This window comes from Scyliorhinus canicula, chromosome 31, assembly GCF_902713615.1.
Source record: "Scyliorhinus canicula chromosome 31, sScyCan1.1, whole genome shotgun sequence".
Taxonomy (NCBI): domain Eukaryota; kingdom Metazoa; phylum Chordata; class Chondrichthyes; order Carcharhiniformes; family Scyliorhinidae; genus Scyliorhinus; species Scyliorhinus canicula.
This window is the reverse complement of record NC_052176.1, coordinates 10,026,281-10,047,384: the sequence shown is the minus strand read 5'-3', so window position 1 is coordinate 10,047,384 and position 21,104 is coordinate 10,026,281. Positions and strand designations below refer to the sequence as shown.

At 46.0% G+C, this 21,104-nt stretch overlaps 1 protein-coding gene and 1 non-coding gene across 7 annotated transcripts in view; one reads left to right on the top strand and one right to left on the bottom strand.

The window, feature by feature from the left end:
- LOC119959009 overlaps positions 1–21,104 on the top strand; it is a 478,444-nt gene that overhangs the window by 103,092 nt on the left and 354,248 nt on the right. For 2 of the 6 annotated variants that reach the window (XR_005459122.1, XR_005459123.1), the window contains one exon: positions 3,306–6,909. Coding sequence is in view for 1 of the 6 variants with exons in the window: in XM_038787556.1 (XP_038643484.1) it covers positions 13,106–13,951 (846 nt within the window). In the remaining 5 variants the exon portion in view is untranslated. Of the gene's footprint in view, positions 1–3,305; positions 6,910–9,936; positions 11,782–12,416; positions 14,397–21,104 lie in introns of those variants that run through there. The other 4 variants (XR_005459124.1, XR_005459127.1, XM_038787556.1 and 1 more) reach the window with 4 other exon arrangements.
- On the bottom strand, positions 18,455–18,537 carry trnal-cag. The gene has a single exon. It is a non-coding gene; the product is annotated as a tRNA-Leu (tRNA).

The window sequence follows — 21,104 nt, the reverse complement described above, 5'->3', positions numbered from 1 at the left end:
TGTATAGCCTCTCCCCAATGTGACTGCATCAGTGAATTTCTAGTGTGGATGGTGATCGGAATCCCATACTACAGTCCCATAACATATTGCTCTCAGAAACAATCCTTTGTCCACTCTATAAAATTTCCTCGAGGCTACCCTTGTCAACTTGATTAATCCAGTCAATATGCATATTAAAATCACCCATGATTACGGCTGTGTCCTCACAAGCACTCATTATATTTTAGTTTATACTACCTCTCACTTTGGAAGATTGCTCGGGGGCCGTTAAAAACAAGTTTTTGCCCTTGTCTTTTTATTTCCACCCAGATCGATTCAACCTTTTGGCCCTTAGTGCCAATATAATTTCTTAATTCTGCCTGGATGTTATCTTGAAGCAACAAAACAACTCCACCTCCTGTTGTGTCCTGTCTATCCGTTCGGAATACTGGACATTGGACATTATTCGTCCAGTTCTGATCCCCTGCAACCATGTTTCAGTAATCCCCACCATATCATACCTATTTGTCTGTATTTGTGCTGTCAGCTCATTGATAATATTACGAAAACTGCGTGCATATAGGGAGAAGGTTTCAAAATATGTCTACTGATTTGTCTTTCCCTTGCAGGATTATCTTGTGCACTACACTTTTCACACATCATTACCTGCTTTATTTATCTCTGATAACACTCAGCCCCAACATTCCGATCAGCAACTTTGGTTCCCATTAACCATTATACTTCTTGGAGTTTTAACCTTCCCTTTGTTATGGGCCAGGCCTTAGAAACTACAAAGTGTATTACAAAGCTCACCTGACATATAACTTTAATGTTGAACATGGCTGGTATGAGCACAAGGGCCTTCATTTGAGGTGTGATTCATCAGGCTTCCTAGGTGCTTTTATTACTTTTATTATAAGTATGTAGTTAACATATATACAAAACTTAGCAATAATTTGTTATCAATTACAAACATTAAAAAGACACAACAGCTACAGAAATCTATGCATATAACTCTTAATATATCCCCCTAAGTTGTTCCAATTGAATCCAAAACCCAATAAAATCAAAACCCCTTTCAAGTGTGTGGCCCAGCACACTGTGTGATCTGACTTGAATGGGACTGGTGAGATTCTGGTCCAGGTTCCAACCAGCAGATCCAAAACTCCTGCAGGAAAGCAACTCTAGCTTTAAGGTTATCAAGGCAGTTTGCCACACCCAATGTGCTTTCAGTTCACTGGAACAGCATTAAAATAAAACCGAGAAAACAGGGAAACTTCCTGCAGCTTAACACAGTGCTTTCCAACATTGCTTATTTTTCTACAGCCCAAACGCATAAACCGAAAATGAAAGCAAAAAACTAAACCCCCCTCTCACCTGACAGCCACAGCCCAGCTCCGCCCACAAATGACGTCACTGGGCACGTGCTACAAACAAAACAAGACCTTTCTTAAAGGGACAGTCACATAAGACCTTCACCACCCCAAGCACCCCCCCCCCCCCCCCCATTTGCTGGTTTAAAGTCCTTGTGACCACCCAGTTTATCCTTTCCGCCAGAACACTGATTCCAGATCGATTCTGGTGGAGACCATTCCAACGGAAAAAATCCCTCGTGTCCTAATTCTGATGCCAGTGCCCCATGAAATGGAACCCTTATTCCTGCACCACTCCTTTAGCCACGTGTTTACTCCGAATATTCTCATCCCTTTGCCAATTTGCACGTGGCTCGGCTCGTAATCCAGAGATGAGAAATCTTGAGGACCTGCTCTTTAATGTTGTTCCTCGTTCCTAACAATCCCCAAACAGGTTCTCTTTCCCTAAAGTGGACCACAATAACTGGTTCCTCTCGCTCCCATCCAATAATCTTTCAGCTGATTAGAGATGTCCCTCACCCTAGCACGGGGCAGATAACATACCATGCGGCACTTTCAGTCCTGTTTCCAAAGAATGCTATCAGTTCCCCTAATTATAGATTTCTCGCTCGATAAATACCGCTTGGCAGACTTTGAGCTGAATCATCAAACATTATCTCTGTATGTGTTCGCAGGTGCTGGCTTGTTGTGTACTCAGAGTTTTTGGAATTTTAATTCATTCTTCAAGCATTCCTGGTATTCCGCATTTGCACTAAGGTTAAGAGGAGCTTTGATCGAGGTGAAAACCATGAACAGATTTAAAAGATTACATGGGCATAAACTGTTCCTGTGACGACGAGGAGATAGATTTATCATGATTGGCTAAAAATAAATACTATGAGGAAACACTTATTCTTTACATAGACAGAGAGTTGTTCTGATCCTGAAAAAGCAGTTTGAAATAGTTCAGACTCAGACTAATATTATTATAATTATACTTTATTATTATTAACATCGATTGTTAATTTATTAATTATTAATTTCTTAGTAATATTTATTGTTATTCTTATTACTAATTATGATTATGATAATAAATTTCAAAATAATTCGACAAATACAGAAAGGAAGATGCTTTCAGGGTGAGGTTCAGGGCAGGAACAGTTTTATTGATTCGCTGCGAAATAGTTAGGACAGATATGACAAGTTGAAATATAACCCCACCTGCGACACTCTTCCCTAAAATGGTGAACAGAATGACCCAGAATGCCGCGCGGGGTAGAATAAGGCTTATTTCATTCAGATTGTTCGCACTGCGCAGGCGCAAGGTAGAGCCCCGCCCCGGAAACCCGCCAGTATGGGCGGAGCATGCGCGGTGGGGCTCCTGGAAGCAGAGCAGGGCCGTGCGCAGCCGCATTAACACCGAGTCTCAGAGGCCGGGTCAGAGCTGCCGATTCCGGCGGATGTGCGGCCAGGGAGCCGGGCAGAGGCTCCATGAAGCGGATGCTTATTGCAGACTGAAGGCGACTGAGAGAAACATTGAGCTGAACCATTTCACAGCGCAAACTCTCCTCCACTTTCTTTCCTTTTCTTTCATTGCATTGATTTCACTTCGCAGCTCACCTGCTCCAGACTCAGCTTTTCTTTCTGTTCTTCCTCCATCTCCATTCCCTTTGGCCCTGGACAACTCACTTTTCTCTCACTCACTCTCTCCTCTCTTCCACACCATCACACACCTTCCTTTTGTCCTTGGCCCACTCAGCCCTTCTTTCAAACCTATTACATCTGAAACTTTTCCCACTTCTGATCAGAGCTCACAGAGCTGAAACATTAACTCTCTTTATCTCCCCACACGCTGGCTGTTCAATCTGCACAGATTTCTTTTCCAGCCTTATCTCTGCTTATTTCAGTTTTCAAACATCCAATGGTTTCTGCTTTTATTCCAGGCTGATCCTCGGTGAGCTGAAACATGAACAGACGCTGCCTGACCAGTTGTGTAGTTCCAGAATGATCACCTTGTTTCAGATTTCCAGAGTCCACATGATTGTACTGTGAATTATTGAAGGTGTTGCTGAGAACCTGAACAGAAAGAGACAAATGAAGAACACTTTTGAATCAGAGTGGATGTTGGATGTGGAAGTCGGTCCCTCACTTTCTTTGGAGGTATGTTCTTGTTGTCTGACTTTGAACTGGAGTGTAGATGGAGGAAAAGCTGATGGGTTTAACCATGAGCACAGTTGAGACCAATAGGGCCCAAATATTTCTGCTAAAAGGTGATTAACTGTTTCCTGTACAGTAACAGAGACATTGCACACTCACATACAAAAGTGATGGACAGAGAATCTACTCCACACACATGCAGTATCAGACTGAGTTAATTCCACACTGAAACACAGTAACACAGACTGACAGACAGAGAGCCAGCTCCACACTGACGGAAATCAGAACATAAGGACTAGGAGCAGGGGAAGGCCATTCAGCCCATTAGCTCTGCTCCGCCATTCAATAAGCTCATTGCTGGTCTGATTATTGCCTCAACTCCTCTTTCCTGCCTCGGCCCATAACCCTTGACTCACTTGTAGATCAAAACTCTGTCCAACCCAGGCTAGAATCTCGTGGGGAGGGAATTACAATGATTAAGGACACTTTCAGAAAATGAATTTCTCTTTACCTCAGCTAGCTCAGTTAGTAGAGCTTCAGACCCTTCTCACAATCATGGGTTCAATCCCCACATTGGATATGATTATTTGTGGGGCAGGTTCAAGGGGCTGAATGGCCTTCAGCTAATTCTCTAAAAATGTATTATGAACAATTTATGGGACAGCGGTGAGCATTGCTGCCTTCCAAGCAGTTGACCTGGCTTCAATTCCCGGCCATCGCAGTTTATTCCTCTTAAACCTTTCAAATGACAAACCCCAAGCTGTCAGCTGAATTGGATCAGTTTCAGTGAGATTTCCGCTGGTGCAGACATGATGGGCCAAATGGCCTCCTCCTGTGTCGTAGCAATTCTGTGACACAATGATCGGCATCTTAAATGGGAGACGCTTTATTTTTAAACTGTCTCTAGTTCTGTTTCCCCACAAATGGAAACATTCCTCTCAACATCTACCCTGTCAAACGCCGTCAGAATCTTACATTTCAATAAGATCATCTCTCGTTCTTCACAACTCCAATGAGGATCAGCCGAGTTTGCTTCAACTTTCCGCAAAAGACAATACCTCATCCCTCCTAAACTAAAGAGACAAAATGTTACACAGGATACTTGCTGTAATCTCAGTCATTCCCTGTGGATTCAGCAAGACCTCCCTATTTTTATACCCAAATTCCTTGGAACAAAGGCCAAGATTCCATTTGTCTTCCTAATTACTTCCTGTTCCTGCACATTAACGTGTTGTGATTCATGTACAAGGACAGCCAGGTTCCTCTGTATTGCAACATTCTGCCACCTCTCTCCATGTAATTAATATTCTCTTTCCCTGTTCTTCCCAACAACTTGGATGACCTCACATTTCCCACATTTTATCCCATCTGCCACATTAATGCCCACTCAGTAACCTATCGATATCCCCTTGCAGACTCCTTGTCCTCCTCACAACCTACTTTCCCATTAATCTGTGAATTGTCTGAAACTTTGGGGATAGTCGGTCCCTTCAGTTGAGTCATTAATATTGATTGTAATTAACTGAGAATCCAGCACTGATCCCTGTGGCAGTGACCCTGACAGTGACCCACTTCCAGACAGGAACAGAGACTGACAGACAGCGAGTTAATTACACACTTATTACAGATTGACAATAGAGAGTGAATTCCACACACAGACAGCAACAGAGACTGACAGACAGCGAGTTAATTACACACAATATTATAGATTGACTGATAGGGAGTGAATTTCACTCACACACAGCAACAGAGTTTGACACAGTGTTAATGCCGCACTGAAATACAGTAATGAAGATAGAAGATAGATTAATAAATGATAGAGGGTTAATATCAGACTCACATAAAATAACACATTGTCAGAGATTTAATTCTACATTTCATTACACCAGCAGAGACCCAGATTGAGTTAGTGCTTCACTCATATGCAGTATCAAAGACTTACAGTTAATTCCACTCTCATACGCACTAACAAATTGGACAGAGCAATGATTCTGCTCTGAAACACAGGCACAGAGACTGAAAGAGTTATTGTGCACTCACACACAGTAGCAGAGATTGAGACAGAGTTAATTCCACACTTGCACTAATAGAGACTGACAGGTACAGAATTGGCCCACCTCATTCCCCAGCACCAGATCCAGCAATGCCTCCTTCCGAGCTCGACCGAGAACATTTCGGTCAACCAAATTCTTCTGAACACATTTCAGAAATCCTGGATCTCGCCACTCTCTTGTTCTTAAACATCTCTGTGATTTCCGTACAGATTTATTCCTCTATCGCTCTCTCATCACACCTTCCTTTTTTTCTTCACTATCTTTTCTGATCTTTTTGTATCCTTGAACATTAAACACCCAATCCTCACCATTTTAAACCACAATTTCATCATTGTCACTACATCATATTCTCACCTGGAAATTTATGCTTCTTGCTCACCAATCTTATTTCCCACACTTTGTGTGATTACACACACACATTCTAAACCTGTCCATGTATTCCTCTTAGATTCCTTCTTCATCGACTCCTGTCTAATACGGTTCTACTTTCTTCTCCACTTATTCTTCTTTTCTACTTCTCCGCACTGGTACTCATCCCCCTACCAGTTTAGCTCAAACCCTCCTGACCCACACAAGTGACCCTCCCGATCAGGCAGATAGACAGTGAATAGCTGCTTCCTGGCCCATAACTGGTTCCAATGTCCCATTAATCTGAATCCCTCCCTCCGTGCAGGCTCAAGCCATGTATTGATGCTCCTGTTCTCCACATTTCTACTCTCTTTAGCACGTGGCACTGACAGTAATCCAGAGATTAACCCTCTCAAGGCTCTGCGTTTTAACTCGCTCCATAGTTCCTTCAGGGTACTCTCTATTTGTCTTTGGGATCTTCACCTCCTGTGACATAGGATCCAGGAATGTCTGATCCTCCCGGATGCTCCGCAGTGGCTCCAGCTGCCCCTCAAGCTCGGAAATTCTAAACTTGAGCTCCAGCAGCTGGAGACACTTCCTACACATTTGGTCCCCAAGACACATGAAGTGGTCGAGAGGTTCCCACATGGGACAGGAACTGCAAGCAGCAGGGATCAGCTGACCAACCATGGTCTAAAAAAACCTATTCCCTCTTTTAGAATCTAATTAGTACCTTGTTAAAACTATTCAATGTATTTAATGCCTGTAGACCTGTTCTACAGTAATGCTCTGATTACACTGACACTTTCCTGTGATATCATGCATTGAGTATTTATTTTAAACATGGCCGGTTTGCTTCAACCCCTCTCCCACTGCTCTTTATTCCCCCGCCGCTCCTACTGTGCTGTCACTCTCGTTCTCTCTCTCACTGCCGCTCTCACTCTGCTGTCACTCTCATTCTCTCTCTCACCGCCGCTGTCACTCTGCTGTCACTCTCGTTCTCTCTCTCGCTGCCGCTCTCACTCTGCTGTCACTCTCGTTCTCTCTCTCACCACCGCTGTCACTCTGCTGTCACTCTCGTTCTCTCTCTCACTGGCGCTCTCACTCTGCTGTCACTCTCGTTCTCTCTCTCACTGCCGCTCTCACTCTGCTGTCACTCTCGTTCTCTCTCTCACTGCCGCTCTCACTCTGCTGTCACTCTCGTTCTCTCTCTCACTGCCGCTCTCACTCTGCTGTCACTCTCGTTCTCTCTCTCACTGCCGCTCTCACTCTGCTGTCACTCTCGTTCTCTCTCTCACTGCTGCTCTCACTCTGCTGTCACTCTCGTTCTCTCTCTCACTGCCGCTCTCACTCTGCTGTCACTCTCGTTCTCTCTCGCACTGCCGCTCTCACTCTGCTGTCACTCTCGTTCTCTCTCTCACTGCCGCTCTCACTCTGCTGTCACTCTCGTTCTCTCTCTCACTGCCGCTCTCACTCTGCTGTCACTCTCGTTCTCTCTCTCACTGCCGCTCTCACTCTGCTGTCACTCTCGTTCTCTCTCTCACTGCCGCTCTCACTCTGCTGTCACTCTCGTTCTCTCTCTCACTGCCGCTCTCACTCTGCTGTCACTCTCGTTCTCTCTCTCACTGCCGCTCTCACTCTGCTGTCACTCTCGTTCTCTCTCTCACTGCTACTCTCACTCTGCTGTCACTCTCGTTCTCTCTCTCACTGCTGCTCTCACTCTGCTGTCACTCTCGTTCTCTCTCTCACTGCCGTTCTCACTCTGCTGTCACTCTTGTTCTCTCTCTCACTTCCGCTCTCACTCTGCTGTCACTTTTGTTTTGACTCTCACTGCTGCTCTCACTCTGCTGTCACTCTCGTTCTCTCTCTCACTGCTGCTCTCACTCTGCTGTCACTCTCGTTCTCTCTCTCACTGCCGCTCTCACTCTGCTGTCACTCTTGTTCTCTCTCTCACTGCCGCTCTCACTCTGCTGTCACTCTCGTTCTCTCTCTCACTGCCGCTCTCACTCTGCTGTCACTCTCGTTCTCTCTCTCACTGCCGCTCTCACTCTGCTGTCACTCTCGTTCACTCTCTCACGGCTGCTCTGCTGCTGCTCTCTATCCACCCGCCAGTCTCACTCAGCTCTCACTCTCTGCTCCTCCACAGTCCCAAGTTTCTGACTGTTTGGGAAATTCTCTGATCTGTCTTTGCTCCAAGCTGGATGACCTCACACTTCCCCGTGTTGAACACCATTGGCCACAGTTCTGTTCACACACTGAATCTGTCAATGACCCTTTGAAACTTGCAGTTATTAAAATGTAAAAGAGCTCTGGGAATGGGACTAGAACTGCCCTCTGAACTGATCGGTTCTGTATAAATCCCTCCCCTCTGAAAAACAACCGCTCACCACTACTTTATCCTTTCTGCCACTTTTCTAATTTTGTATCCATGCTGTCACTGCCCCTTTAACCACATCTGCTGGAACGTTACTAACAAGTCTAGTATGTGGGACTTTTTCAAACCCCTTTGGAAGTCTAGACACCATGAACCTGACACCCGGCTCAATGTTCTCTGAAACTTCATCATTGAACTTCATTAGGGGCAGCACGGTAGCATTGTGGAAAGCACAATTGTTTCACAGCTCCAGGGTCCCAGGTTCGATTCCCGGCTTGGGTCACTCTCTGTGCGGAGTCTGCACGTCCTCCCCCTGTGTGCCTGGGTTTGCTCCAGGTGCTCCGGTTTCCTCCCACAGTCCAAAGATGTGCAGGTTAGGTGGATTGGCCATGCTAAATTGCCCTTAGTGTCCAAAATTGATCTTTGTGTTGGGTGGGGTTGCTGGGTTATGGGGTAGTGTGGAGGTGTGAACCTTGGGTAGGGTGTTCTTTCCAAGAGCCTGTGCAGACTTGATTGGCCGAATGGCCTCCTTCTGCACTGTAAATTCTATGATTAAGTATTTCAATTTTCCGTTCACCAATCTATACTGGTTTTCATTTATCAAACCACGTTCCACCAAGTGACAATGAATTTTCTCCGATATTATTCTCTCTAAACGTTTCCCCCCCCACCAGCATTAGACTAACTGCTCTAGTTACAGGGTTTATACCTCTCCATTTTAAACACAGATGTCACATCAACAACCTGCAGTTCTCGGACTTCACTCCCATATCCCAGGAGGATTGAAAGATAGTGGTTGGAATCTCTGCTATTTCCACCCTTCTTTCCCTCAGTAATCCAGGAGTATCCCTTCTGGATTGGGTGATTTTCTACTGTGAGCCCTGCCAACCTTGTCATTGCCTCCTCTTTATCTATTTCCATCCTGTCCAATACTCCACCAACTCCTCCTTCACTGTGACATTAGCAGCATCTACTTGTTTTGTGATGACAGATGCAATGTAATCAGTTAGTACCTCAGCCATGTCCTCGATCTCCACAGCATCTCCTCATCAGCCACCCTCTAATTGATTCTCCATGCGTTGGTAAACATCTGCCTGTTTTTGATTATGTTGTGAATCTTTTCTCATGCTCTCTGTCTGCTGATCTCATTTCCCTTTTCATCTCTCTCGGCACTTTCTGTATTCTGCTTTGTTCCCTAAAGTATTGTGAATCAGACATTGATCATCATCCTGCTTTGGAGTTCCCACAGAGCGCAGGATGTGTAGACAACGGCTGTCAGCTGTCCCAACATTTCACTGAGCGGAGCTGTCTATTTAATTAAAGTTCTCGTTATTTAGAGTGTTCGCTACTTGTCTCTTGTACTTTTGCTGTTGTCCCTCAGTTTAAATTACACAGCAGCTCCTTCCCCCTCTGCACCTAATCCGCACTCTCATCAAATCCACATTTTAAACTCTTCACTCTGCTATTCACTCTCTCTGTGTTTGAGCTCACAGGTCACTCCAGTCATTGTTTCTAATTTAATTGTTGCATTTCATGCACCCAAAGTAAAGTTTGTTTTAGAATTATCAACTTATTATCACCCTAAATCTTGTTTTGAGTTCATTGTCTTAACAACAAATAAAATTGCAGTGATTACTTACCTGTTCTGTAATGATGTGTCTATTCCACTCAGTTCAATAAACCCTGTTGGAAACAGAATGCTTTATCCAGACAATGTGTCTACTTGATGAACTGATGATGTGCGGAGCTCTCAGCTTTTACTCATTGATCTTCACAAGGGTTGATGCAGTTTTGACGGTGACTTGTTCTCTGGTGTTGATTTATTCGGATCGGATTCTTCACCTGATTTCTCTGCTGTGTGATGTAGTTCTCTCAGCAGAGTTCTCAATAACAACCCGGCTTTCCTCGCAGCATTTCAATCTCAATGGTGTTTGAACTATTTTGATGAAGGATTTCGTTTTCTATACATCTCCCTAGCTGTCCTCTTGGTCAAGCAGGAAGTTTAACTGCTGTGTCTTTAAGCAGCCGACAGCTTTATTTGAAAAGTGACTGACAGGATTTGGGGTTTGAATCTGGCTGTGATGCCTTGTGGCTCCAGCTGTCACGTGACCTGCCAGGCGATGACCTCATAATCGCCCCAGTCATGTAGCTGTGGATTCGACGATTTCTTAAACACTTTCACTGGGGGTGACCTGGTCGCTGTCGCCTTTGAAACACAAAGTGTGTCTTCAAATCCCACTGCAGAATGTGTGTAATATGGAAGGCTGACAATCCAGGTCAGTACTGAGGGAGTGCTACACTGTTGGAGATGTTAAACCGAGGCCCCATCCACCCTCTCATTCTGTTGTAAGTGATCCCATGGGGCTGTGCTGAATACACACGAGCAATGGGGTTATCCTCGAGCACCGGCTGATATTTATCCAGGAATTGCAGCTTGGATAGGATATTATAATTATCCTCAGCATTTACTGGGAGCTGAGTTGTGTGGAATTCTGGTTCAGGAGCAGAGATTGTCAATAGTGAGAATAACACCTCATTTCAGCTCCCTCCAGATTTCTATTTTTTCCTGAAGGAAAGGTGGAGGAATTAACAACAGGCAGCATGTACAGATTGGGAGAGAATTTTGGGGCGACATTTGTCTCAGTGTTTAGCACTGCTGCATATGACGCTGAGGACCTGGGTTCGAATCCCGGCCCTGGGCCACTGTCCGTGTGGAGTTTGCACGTTCTCCCTGTGTGTGCGTGGGTTTCACACCCACAAACACAAATATGTGTCGTTTAGGTAGATTGGCCACGCTAAATTGCCCCATAATTGGAAAAAAAATAATTAGGTACTCTAAATTTATTTTTTTAAATCAATTTGACAACCTGTTGAGTCCAGGATTAGGAAGATTGGAAGATAGGAAAATGAGTAAACTGTGCTTCTTCATATCTGCTCTGCCATTTGATCATCATACCAGTAACATTTGGGTGAAGGACTTTGCCAATCTCAATTTTGTTAAACTCTGAGCAAATCTGGAAACTCCAATGTGATATTGATAAACACAGGATTTCAGGCAAAATGTATCCAAACAGGAAGAAGCAATTGATTAAAAATCTCCACAAACTAGCAACAGGATGTGATTGGAATCCCCGTGTGCAAATCCCAATGGATTAACAGTCCATCACCTTAACCTCTCACTCACCTTGTCACCTCTCTGAGTTTCTGAACAGTCTCAGAGGCTTTTTCCATCTATGAAAAGTTGATCAGAAGGTTCTGAATGTGCAGCCACGTGAGCAATGTTGGAAATGCAGCTTCTGGAAGCAAAATAAATTTCGGTCACATCAGGTCAGGGACTGTCTGGAATGGACCAGTGTGAAACATTTCCCCATCAATTAAATTGGGACAAAAGCAAAATCCTGCAGATTATCTTGAATCTGTTCATTTAATATTGAACAACCCATCAATGGGAAAATATTGTTTGATGTGTATCAGAAAATAATGCCATGGGATGAATGTAAATATCTATTGAATCTCCCTTTGACATTCTCTGTTATAACAGGGATGTCTGCAATATTTTATTCCACCCGCACAAGGGGTTCCTTGCCATTGATACCATTCCAGTCAATCTCCACTGCACACTCTCCATGGTCTTGGCGGTTTTCCAAAGAATTTGTCTGACCTCGTCAAATCCGATTCATTGGAGCTATTTTCATAAACTGAGACAGGTAATAAAAATTCATCGAAGTCTGCAATCATGAACAACCCACCCCTTCATTCCACATATTCCTATTTTCATTTCCCTAATCTAACTACTTTAAGCACACACGTTTTCCCCTTCTGTAAACTACCTTCAATACAAGTGCTCATTTTCCCCATCGATAATTTGTAAATGTTTTCTTTTGTATAAAGCTCTTGTAAAAGAAGAGGTATGAGAAAGACTGGCTGTACGTAATGGTGACATGTTATGTGGACCAGATTTGATGCAGCTGAGAATGCTGAGTAATGTAAGAGTGGACATTGTGAAGTCACTGCCAGAAACTTGCAAATTCTATTTGTGTGTTGAATGGACAGCTACAATCCACTTGTTTATCCCAGGTCACAACAATGAATAAAGTGAATTAGTGCTGAGCAGTTTCTAACATCCCACGTCTCCAATTTGTTCTTATTGAGAAACCCAAACTCGCTGGATGTGTTTTGCTCGAAGAATGAGACCACCAACTCCAGGGAATACAGCAGCGATGCCCCCAAGATCTGATCTTTAACAGAATCGGAATCTCAGACTATTACAGTGCAGGAGATGCCATTCAGCCCATCGATCTGCACCAAAGCTTGAAAATTCCTGACTTGTCTACCAAGTCCCTTTAGCCAGCATTTGGCTCATATCCTTGGTTGTTATGACGCCCCAAGTGTACATCCAGGTATTTTTTAAAGGATGTGAGCAACCCAGACTCTCCCACCCTCCCAGGCAGTGCATTCCAGACCTTCAACAACCTCTGGTATAAAGGTTTCTCCTCAAATCCCAGTAAACGTCCAACCCCAGACCATGAACATGTGTTCCTTCGTGAATGACCCTTCAACTAAGGGGAACAGGGTCTCCTTATCCACCCTGTCTATGCCCCTCATAATCTTGTACACTTCGATCAGGTCACCACTTATGTACCCAGCTGCACCGGACACAAAGACTTTTGATGAACTTGTAAACTTTCGTGGGGCAACATTTAAACCCAACCTCGTCCACGACAGTCCAGTGTTACCGGGTTAATACCACTGAGAGGTCCTCAGGAGAATCCCTTGCAGTGTTTCTATCCAGGCAACGCAGGATTGTGGAGTGCTGTGACTATGGTGAGACATTGTCAGAAATGTTACGCGACCGTTTGGTTTGCGGAATTAACAATGTGGCCACCCAGAGAAAGTTGTTAACTGAGCCAACATTGACTTTTCAACAGGCCATTCAAATAGTATTCTCCCGAGAAAGCGCAGAACGGGGAGTGCAGGAGTTACAGGGAATGGAGGTGCACGCCTTTGGGTGCAACACCTCCGTCCAAAAGCATCTTCCTGCACCCCTGCGGTACCTTGTGCGGGGCAGACTCCGGATCAACGCCAGTGGCTGCCAGACGTTCCTCCCCGAAGGGAGCCTTCTCCAGAACCAATGGATGAGGAGCCATCGCAGTGTCGGACTTGTGGGCGCCGACCACATTTCCGACAGAAACTGGGGCCAGCTCAGGGACCGTACCTTCCATTTAGATGAATCTGCGGTGACTACTCCCGAGGACGTGGAGACGGAGGATGACTGCCTGCAGCTGCATTGTGTGGCAGCTCCCAGTGTGGCCCCCATTAAGGTGACAGTACCAGTCAATGGTCACGCGCTCGAGATGGAGTTGGACACTGGCGCAGCGGTCTCCGTGATCGCCCAGAGGACATTCGACCGCATCAAGCAGGGTATACAGACCCTTAAATTAACCGACACTAAGGCCAGTTTGGCCACCGACATGGGGGAACCATTGGACATTGCAGGAACTATGATGTCCCCTTTTGTTAATCGATGTCAGGAGGGGCATTTCCCACTTATCGTGGTGCCAGCCTGTCGGGACTGGTTGCTCCATTTGTGGCTGCATTTCAAGCACATCCTCCAAACAGCTTCTGAAGTGTTGACGGAGGTACTAGGACAGTACCCAGATGTATTCCAGCCCGGTTTGGGGAAATAAAAGGGGTTGTAGCCCGTATCCACGTCGAACCAGGAGCCACACCACGCTATTTCTGGGGAGCTCACTCATTTGGAGTCCTTGGGTATTATCAGGCCCGTCCGTTTCACTGACGGGCCGTACCAATTGTACCTGTTGTGAAGCCAGATGCCACAGTTCGCTTGTGCAGCGACTATAAATTACAGTGAATACGGCTTCCCTGCTTGACTGATATCCAATGCCTCGCATAGAGGATCTCTATGCATAGCTTGCAGGCAGACTCTCGTTCACGAAATTAGAGATGAGTCATGTTGGAGCTGGAACTTGCCTCCCGGCCATATGTAATTATCAATACACACCAGGGCCAGTATGAGTAGACATGGTTTGCCCTTTGGGGTATCCTCTGCATGTGCTATTTTTCAATGCGTTGTGGAAGGTATCTTGAGAGGTTTATCGCATGTTACTGTCTACTTAGATGACGTTTTGATTGCAGGGACGTTGGAGCAGGAACATTTGCAAAATGTGGTGGCTGTCCTTGGATGCTTTTCAGAGGCTGGAGTCGGTTTACGTCACACAAAGTGCGCCTTTCAGGCGAAGGAAGTAGTCTACTTGGTTATCGGGTGGACCGCGAAGGTTTGCACCACATCGCAGAGAAAGTGTGCGCATCTTCGTCCTTTTCTCGGCTGCGTAAACTATTACGGGAAGTTCCTCCCCAATCTGGAAACTACGCTGGCCCCATTGCACCTTCTGTTGAAGAAGAATTACTCCTGGGTTTGGGGTCAGCCGCAAGAAACTGCTTTCCGGTGGGTAAAACAACAATTGTCATCTGGGTTACTAATCCACTATTATCCTGGAAAGCCTTTGCTCATCACGTGTGATGCATCCCCGTCTGGTATTGGGGCCGCCCTGTCCCACAAGATGGAGAACCAGGCCGAGCGGCGGATAGCTTTTGCCTCCCGCACATTGACTGCAGCGGAAAATAAGTACGCGCAGATCGAGAAGGAGGACCTGGCGATGGTCTTTGCGGTGAAACGCTTCCACCAATATGTGTATGGCCGCCACTTCACTATTATGACTGATCATAAGCCTCTGCTGGGACATTACGAGAGGATAAGCCAATACTGCCCATGGCTTCCGCAGGAATCCAGCACTGGGCTTTGTTGCTCGCTGGCTACGAGTATTCTCTAAAGCATAAACCAGGAGTGCAGATAGTGAATGTCGACGCACTGAGCCGATCGCCTTTATCGACCGGCCCAATGTCGACCCCCATGACTGGTGATGTGGTTGCAACCCTAAATTTTATAGACTCCTTGCCTGTCAGGACATCACAGATCTGTGAGTGGACCCAGAAGGAGCCAGTCCTGTCAAAGGTTCGGCACATAGTTCTGTACGGTGGGCAGCATAGACAGCTCCCAGGCGAGTTGGGGGCATTTTCCTCCAAGCTGTCAGAATTCAGAGTGGAGGACGTTATCCTCTTGTGGGGGATGTATGGGATTGTCCCGGAATAAGGGCAGGAGCTGATAATAAGGGACGTCCACAATGGGCATCTGGATGTGACGAAAATTAAAATGTTGGCCCGGAGTTATGTCTGGTGGCCAGGCCTCGCCACCGACATTGTGAAGGTGGCCCAAAACTGCTCCATTTGCTAGAAGCATCAGAAGCTACCACCAGCCACGCCCCTACATCACTGGGAATGGCCAGGGCTGCCTTGGGCACGCTTGCATGCGGATTTCGCCGGCCCTTTTCAAGGATCCATGTCCCTTCTATTTATCGATACCCAGTCTAAACGGTTAGAGGTGCATAAGATGGGAGGCACAACGTCCTGCACAACAATTGTGAAGATGCATTTTTCTTTCAGTACGCATGGCCTCCCCAAGGTGTTGGCCATGGACAACGGCACTCCATTCAGAAGTGAGGAGTTTGCGAGGTTCATTAAAATGAACGGCATATGCTCCATACCACCCGGCTTCCAATGGGTTGGCGGAGCGCGCAGTCCAGACATTCAAACGGGGCCTAAAGAAGCAGTCTTCCGGATCTATGGACACGAGACTGGCTCGGTTTCTGTTTACAGACAGGACCACTGCCTATGCGTGACTGGAGTAGCTCCTGCCAAACTTCTAATGGGACGGAGACTTTGCACCTACCGTCGCATTGTTTTCCCGGACATTGGCGCAAAAGTAAGCTGTACTCAAGAAAGTCAGGGACCTGGCTTTTCTCGGCATTGGCCGATTCGGCAGTTTACGTCCCGGTGACACAGTGTTGTTCAAAATTTTGCTGGTGGTTCCCAGTGGGTCCCTGGAGTTATCTTTTGCTGAATGGGCCCTATCTCTTACCAGGTGCAAGCCCAGGCCATCTCCAGCGCAAGCATGTAAACCATGTTCGGGCCAGAAGTCCATTTATTTCAAAGACTCCCCGCCCCCAGAGCTCACTTCTACTGCCACAGAGACCAGACACAGTAGAGAGTATTCCTCACAATCTTTCTCTGGCGCCGCACTCAAAGCCAATGCAGTTCGTTGCAGGACCGCGTGGAGATAGAGATGCCGAGATGACGGAGGCAGCAGACTCCGATTCCAAGATGGAGACACAGGACGCCTCAGAGGGGTAGTCCTCGGACCCATGGGCCATGGATGCACAACCGTTATGCCGTTCATCATGGAAGCGCCATTCTCCTTCATGTTACATGCCGCCTGATCCAGTGCCTCCTGCAAATGGTGTCTGGCCTGCGGCAAAACGAATCCGATGCACTCCTTCCCCAGGGTATTTCGTGGATTCCTTGGACTTTGGGGGGCTGGGATGTTATAACCTGCCTGCTTACCACTGGCTGGGGACTAATGGCTATCCCACAATCCTTAGGGAGTATGAGCTTCCCCAATGATGGGGGCAGAGAAATAATTAGCAGATTCCCTGCATTAATAGAGTTGGCCAATTTGGAACCAGCGAGAGAGGAGTGAGCAGCAAGGAAGTTACTGCTGCTTCTGTATATATATGTTATTGTAAATAAATGTTATTTCTTTCTATCCTTCAACTCGTGCTGGATTCCTCATGGCCCTCAGAAAAACGCCTCGATTGGTAAAGTCAAGTATCCCAGATACATTTTTCACCATATTATTAACCTGCCCTTCTGCCTTCAGGAATATATGGACAAACAAGTCAAGGTCCCTTCGTTCCTCCGCGTTTCCATTGTTAAGCCATTCATTGAATACTTCCTTGTCACATTACTCCGTCCAAGTGGACTACCTCACACTTCTCAGGGTTAAATTCCTTCAGCCATTTTTCTTCGCATTCGACCAGCCCGTCTATATCTTCCTGTGATTCAAGACACTCAACCTCGCTGTAAGCTTGAAACTCAGTGAAAGGATTTCACCCTCCTCTCGGAATCTGATCACCACCTCAATCCTAACATTCAGCTTGGGTGGGGAGACAAGACAACTTCCTTCCCGCAACCCCCCAGCACAGACTGGATAATATCCCAAACTCCTATCCTGCTATTGTCACATTGCTCCCCCACCTTCTTCTCTTCCCAAAACTCCAGACCATTTATTCTCTCTTCAACTAACATCTTGTCCCTGATTAAGACCATCCTGGGAAGAGGGGCTTGATATTCCGAGTTCCTCTGCAGACATCCGGTTGCTGTTCATTGACCAAAAGAGGCCTCAAACTTGAAAGAAAGCCTCTCTCACAGCCCTGTGAGAATGTCTCCATTAGACGGTGCAGTCAATACCTGCAGAGTAGACAATGGAGAGAAGTGTGAGCAATTTCAGCGTCACAATTCCCTGGACATAGAGGATTCAAAATAAAACATTATTGAAAATACTGAACAGATCCTCTGGGAGCAGGACTCAAGTCAAAGGGGAAAATCCAGTTGATTTCTAGTCCAAAGATGTAACAGCTGGATAATGGGAGCTGAATCAGTCCTTGTTTTAAAATCTCTGTAGATTATCTGTAGGAAAGTGAAGGACAATTTAAACCGGTAAAATACAGATTTTGCCCTGCTACGGAGGAAATTCACAATCGCACAGACGGTCAAACGGAATAAGGCTCGGGTGGGATTTGATTCCATATTTTTCTTTAGGGAGCGCACACTTTAACGGACTGAGCGACAGAGCGTGAGGATGTTCAGCTAATCATAGGTGAATGCTGGAAATACTTTACCGATCGGTAGTATTTGTGAAAAGAGAAATAGTTAACATTTCACATCCTGACCTTTCATTGCAATGACCTGTTTCTCTCTCCACAGAAGCTGCCGGATCAGCTGAATATTTCCAGCATTTTCTGCCTTTGTTTCAGATTTGCAGTATTTTGCTTTTGGGCCAAAAGACAATGAGTTGCCTTTCCTGCTCTCAGGGTTATTGCAGGTCTCTCTGGCTGTGGCTGTCGCTGATTCGGCCAAACATTAACAGTCTAACATTAATTATCCTAGAGAATGGGCGGTGGGGTGATTCTGGAACCGCTGCAAGTCCGTATGGTGTATGTACACACAGTGCTGTTGGGGAGGCGGTTCCAGGTTTGGATGGTGCCAAAAGTTAATGTCAGAAGTGGGATTCGAACCCACGCCTCCAGAGGAGACTGCGACCTGAACGCAGCGCCTTAGACCGCTCGGCCATCCTGACGGGTATACCATGGATCTGAAACGTTAGGTGCAATTGAGCCGAATGGCCTCCTTCTGCACTGGTGAAAACGGCAGCATCAGGACAGAAGCTAAGGTCTCAGGCCACAGTAAGAATCCTATGTAGTGACACACAGAACATCAGAAATAAATTACATGTATACATTTATTGTGGTCTGGTGCCATCTGCTGGCTGAATGGGAGCCGTGTGACACGGACACTTTCATCCAGGAGCATTTTAAATTGGAGTACAATAACTTCATTATCGATAACTTTAAACTAATTCAGCAGGGGCATGGGAACCTGGATTGTAGTTTTGGGGTACGGGAGATTGAGAGTATAGAGGTCAGGAGCACAGATTTGACTTCGCAGGAGGGTGCCAGTGTTCAGGTAGGTGGTTTGAAGTGTGTCTACTTCAATGCCAGGAGTATACGAAATAAGGTAGGGGAACTGGCAGCATGGGTTGGTACCTGGGACTTCGATGTTGTGGCCATTTCAGAGACATGGATAGAGCAGGGACAGGAATGGTTGTTGCAGGTTCCGGGGTTTAGGTGTTTTAGTAAGCTCAGAGAAGGGGGCAAAAGAGGGGGAGGTGTGGCGCTGCTAGTCAAGGACAGTATTACGGTGGCGGAAAGGATGCTAGATGGGGACTCTTCTTCTGAGGTAGTATGGGCTGAGGTTAGAAACAGGAAAGGAGAGGTCACCCTGTTGGGAGTTTTCTATAGGCCACCTAATAGTTCTAGGGATGTAGAGGAAAGGATGGCGAAGATGATTCTGGAAAAGAGCGAAAGTAACAGGGTAGTTGTTATGGGAGACTTTAACTTTCCAAATATTGACTGGAAAAGATATAGTTCGAGTACATTAGATGGGTCGTTCTTTGTACAATGTGTGCAGGAGGGTTTCCTGACACAATATGTTGACAGGCCAACAAGAGGCGAGGCCACATTGGATTTGGTTTTGGGTAATGAACCAGGCCAGGTGTTAGATCTGGAGGTAGGTGAGCACTTTGGAAACAGTGACCACAATTCGGTGACTTTTACGTTAGTGATGGAAAGGGATAAGTATACCCCGCAGGGCAAGAGTTATAGCTGGGGGAAGGGCAATTATGATGTCATTAGACGTGACTTAGGATGTGTTGGTTGGAGAAGTAGGCTGCAAGGGTTGGGCACACTGGATATGTGGAGCTTGTTCAAGGAACAGCTATTACATGTTCTTGATAAGTACGTACCAGTCAGGCAGGGAGGAAGGGGTCGAGCGAGGGAACCGTGGTTTACCAAAAAAGTGGAATCTCTTGTTAAGAGGAAGAAGGAGGCCTATGTGAAGATGAGGCGTGAAGTTTCAGTTGGGGCGCTTGATAGTTGTAAGGAAGCGAGGAAGGATCTAAAGAGAGAGCTGAGACGAGCTGTTCTGTGCTGTACTGTTCTATGTTCTATGTAAGGCGGGGACATGAGAAGTCTTTGGCAGGTAGGATCAAGGAAAACCCAAAAGCTTTCTATAGGTATGTCAGGAATAAAAGAATGACTAGGGTAAGAGTAGGGCCAGTCAAGGACAGTGGTGGGAAGTTGTGTGTGGAGGCTGAGGAGATAAGCAAGATACTAAATGAATACTTTTCGTCAGTATTCACTCAATAAAAAGATAATATTGTGGAGGAGAATGCTGAGACCCAGGCTATTAGAATAGATGGCATTGAGGTGCATAGGGAAGAAGTGTTGGCAATTCTGGACAAGGTGAAAATAGATAAGTCCCCGGGGCCGGATGGGATTTATCCTAGGATTCTCTGGGAAGTCAGGGAAGAGATTGCTGAGCCTTTGGCTTTGATTTTTAGGTCATCATTGGCTACAGGAATAGTGCCAGAGGACTGGAGGATAGCAAATGTGGTCCCTTTGTTCAAGAAGGGGAGTAGAGATAACCCCGGTAACTATAGGCCAGTGAGCCTAACGTCTGTGGTGGGTAAAGTCTTGGAGAGGATTATAAAAGATACGATTTATAATCATCTAGATAGGAATAATATAATTAGGGACAGTCAGCATGGTTTTGTGAAGGGTAGGTCATGCCTCACAAACCTTATCGAGTTCTTTGAGAAGGTGACTGAACAGGTAGACGAGGGTAGAGCAGTTGATGTGGTGTATATGGACTTCAGTAAAGCGTTTGATAAGGATCCCCACGGTCGGCTATTGCAGAAAATACGGAGGCTGGGGATTGAGGGTGATTTAGAGATGTGGATCAGAAATTGGCTAGTTGAAAGAAGACAGAGAGTGGTAGTTGATGGGAAATGTTCAGAATGGAGTTCAGTTACGAGTGGCGTACCACAAGGATCTGTTCTGGGGCCGTTGCTGTTTGTCATTTTTATAAATGACCTAGAGGAGGGCGCAGAAGGATGGGTGAGTAAATTTGCAGACGACACTAAAGTCGGTGGAGTTGTAGACAGTGCGGAAGGATGTTGCAGGTTACAGAGGGACATAGATAAGCTGCAGAGCTGGGCTGAGAGGTGGCAAATGGAGTTTAATGTGGAGAAGTGTGAGGTGATTCACTTTAGAAAGAATAACAGAAATGCGGAATATTTGGCTAATG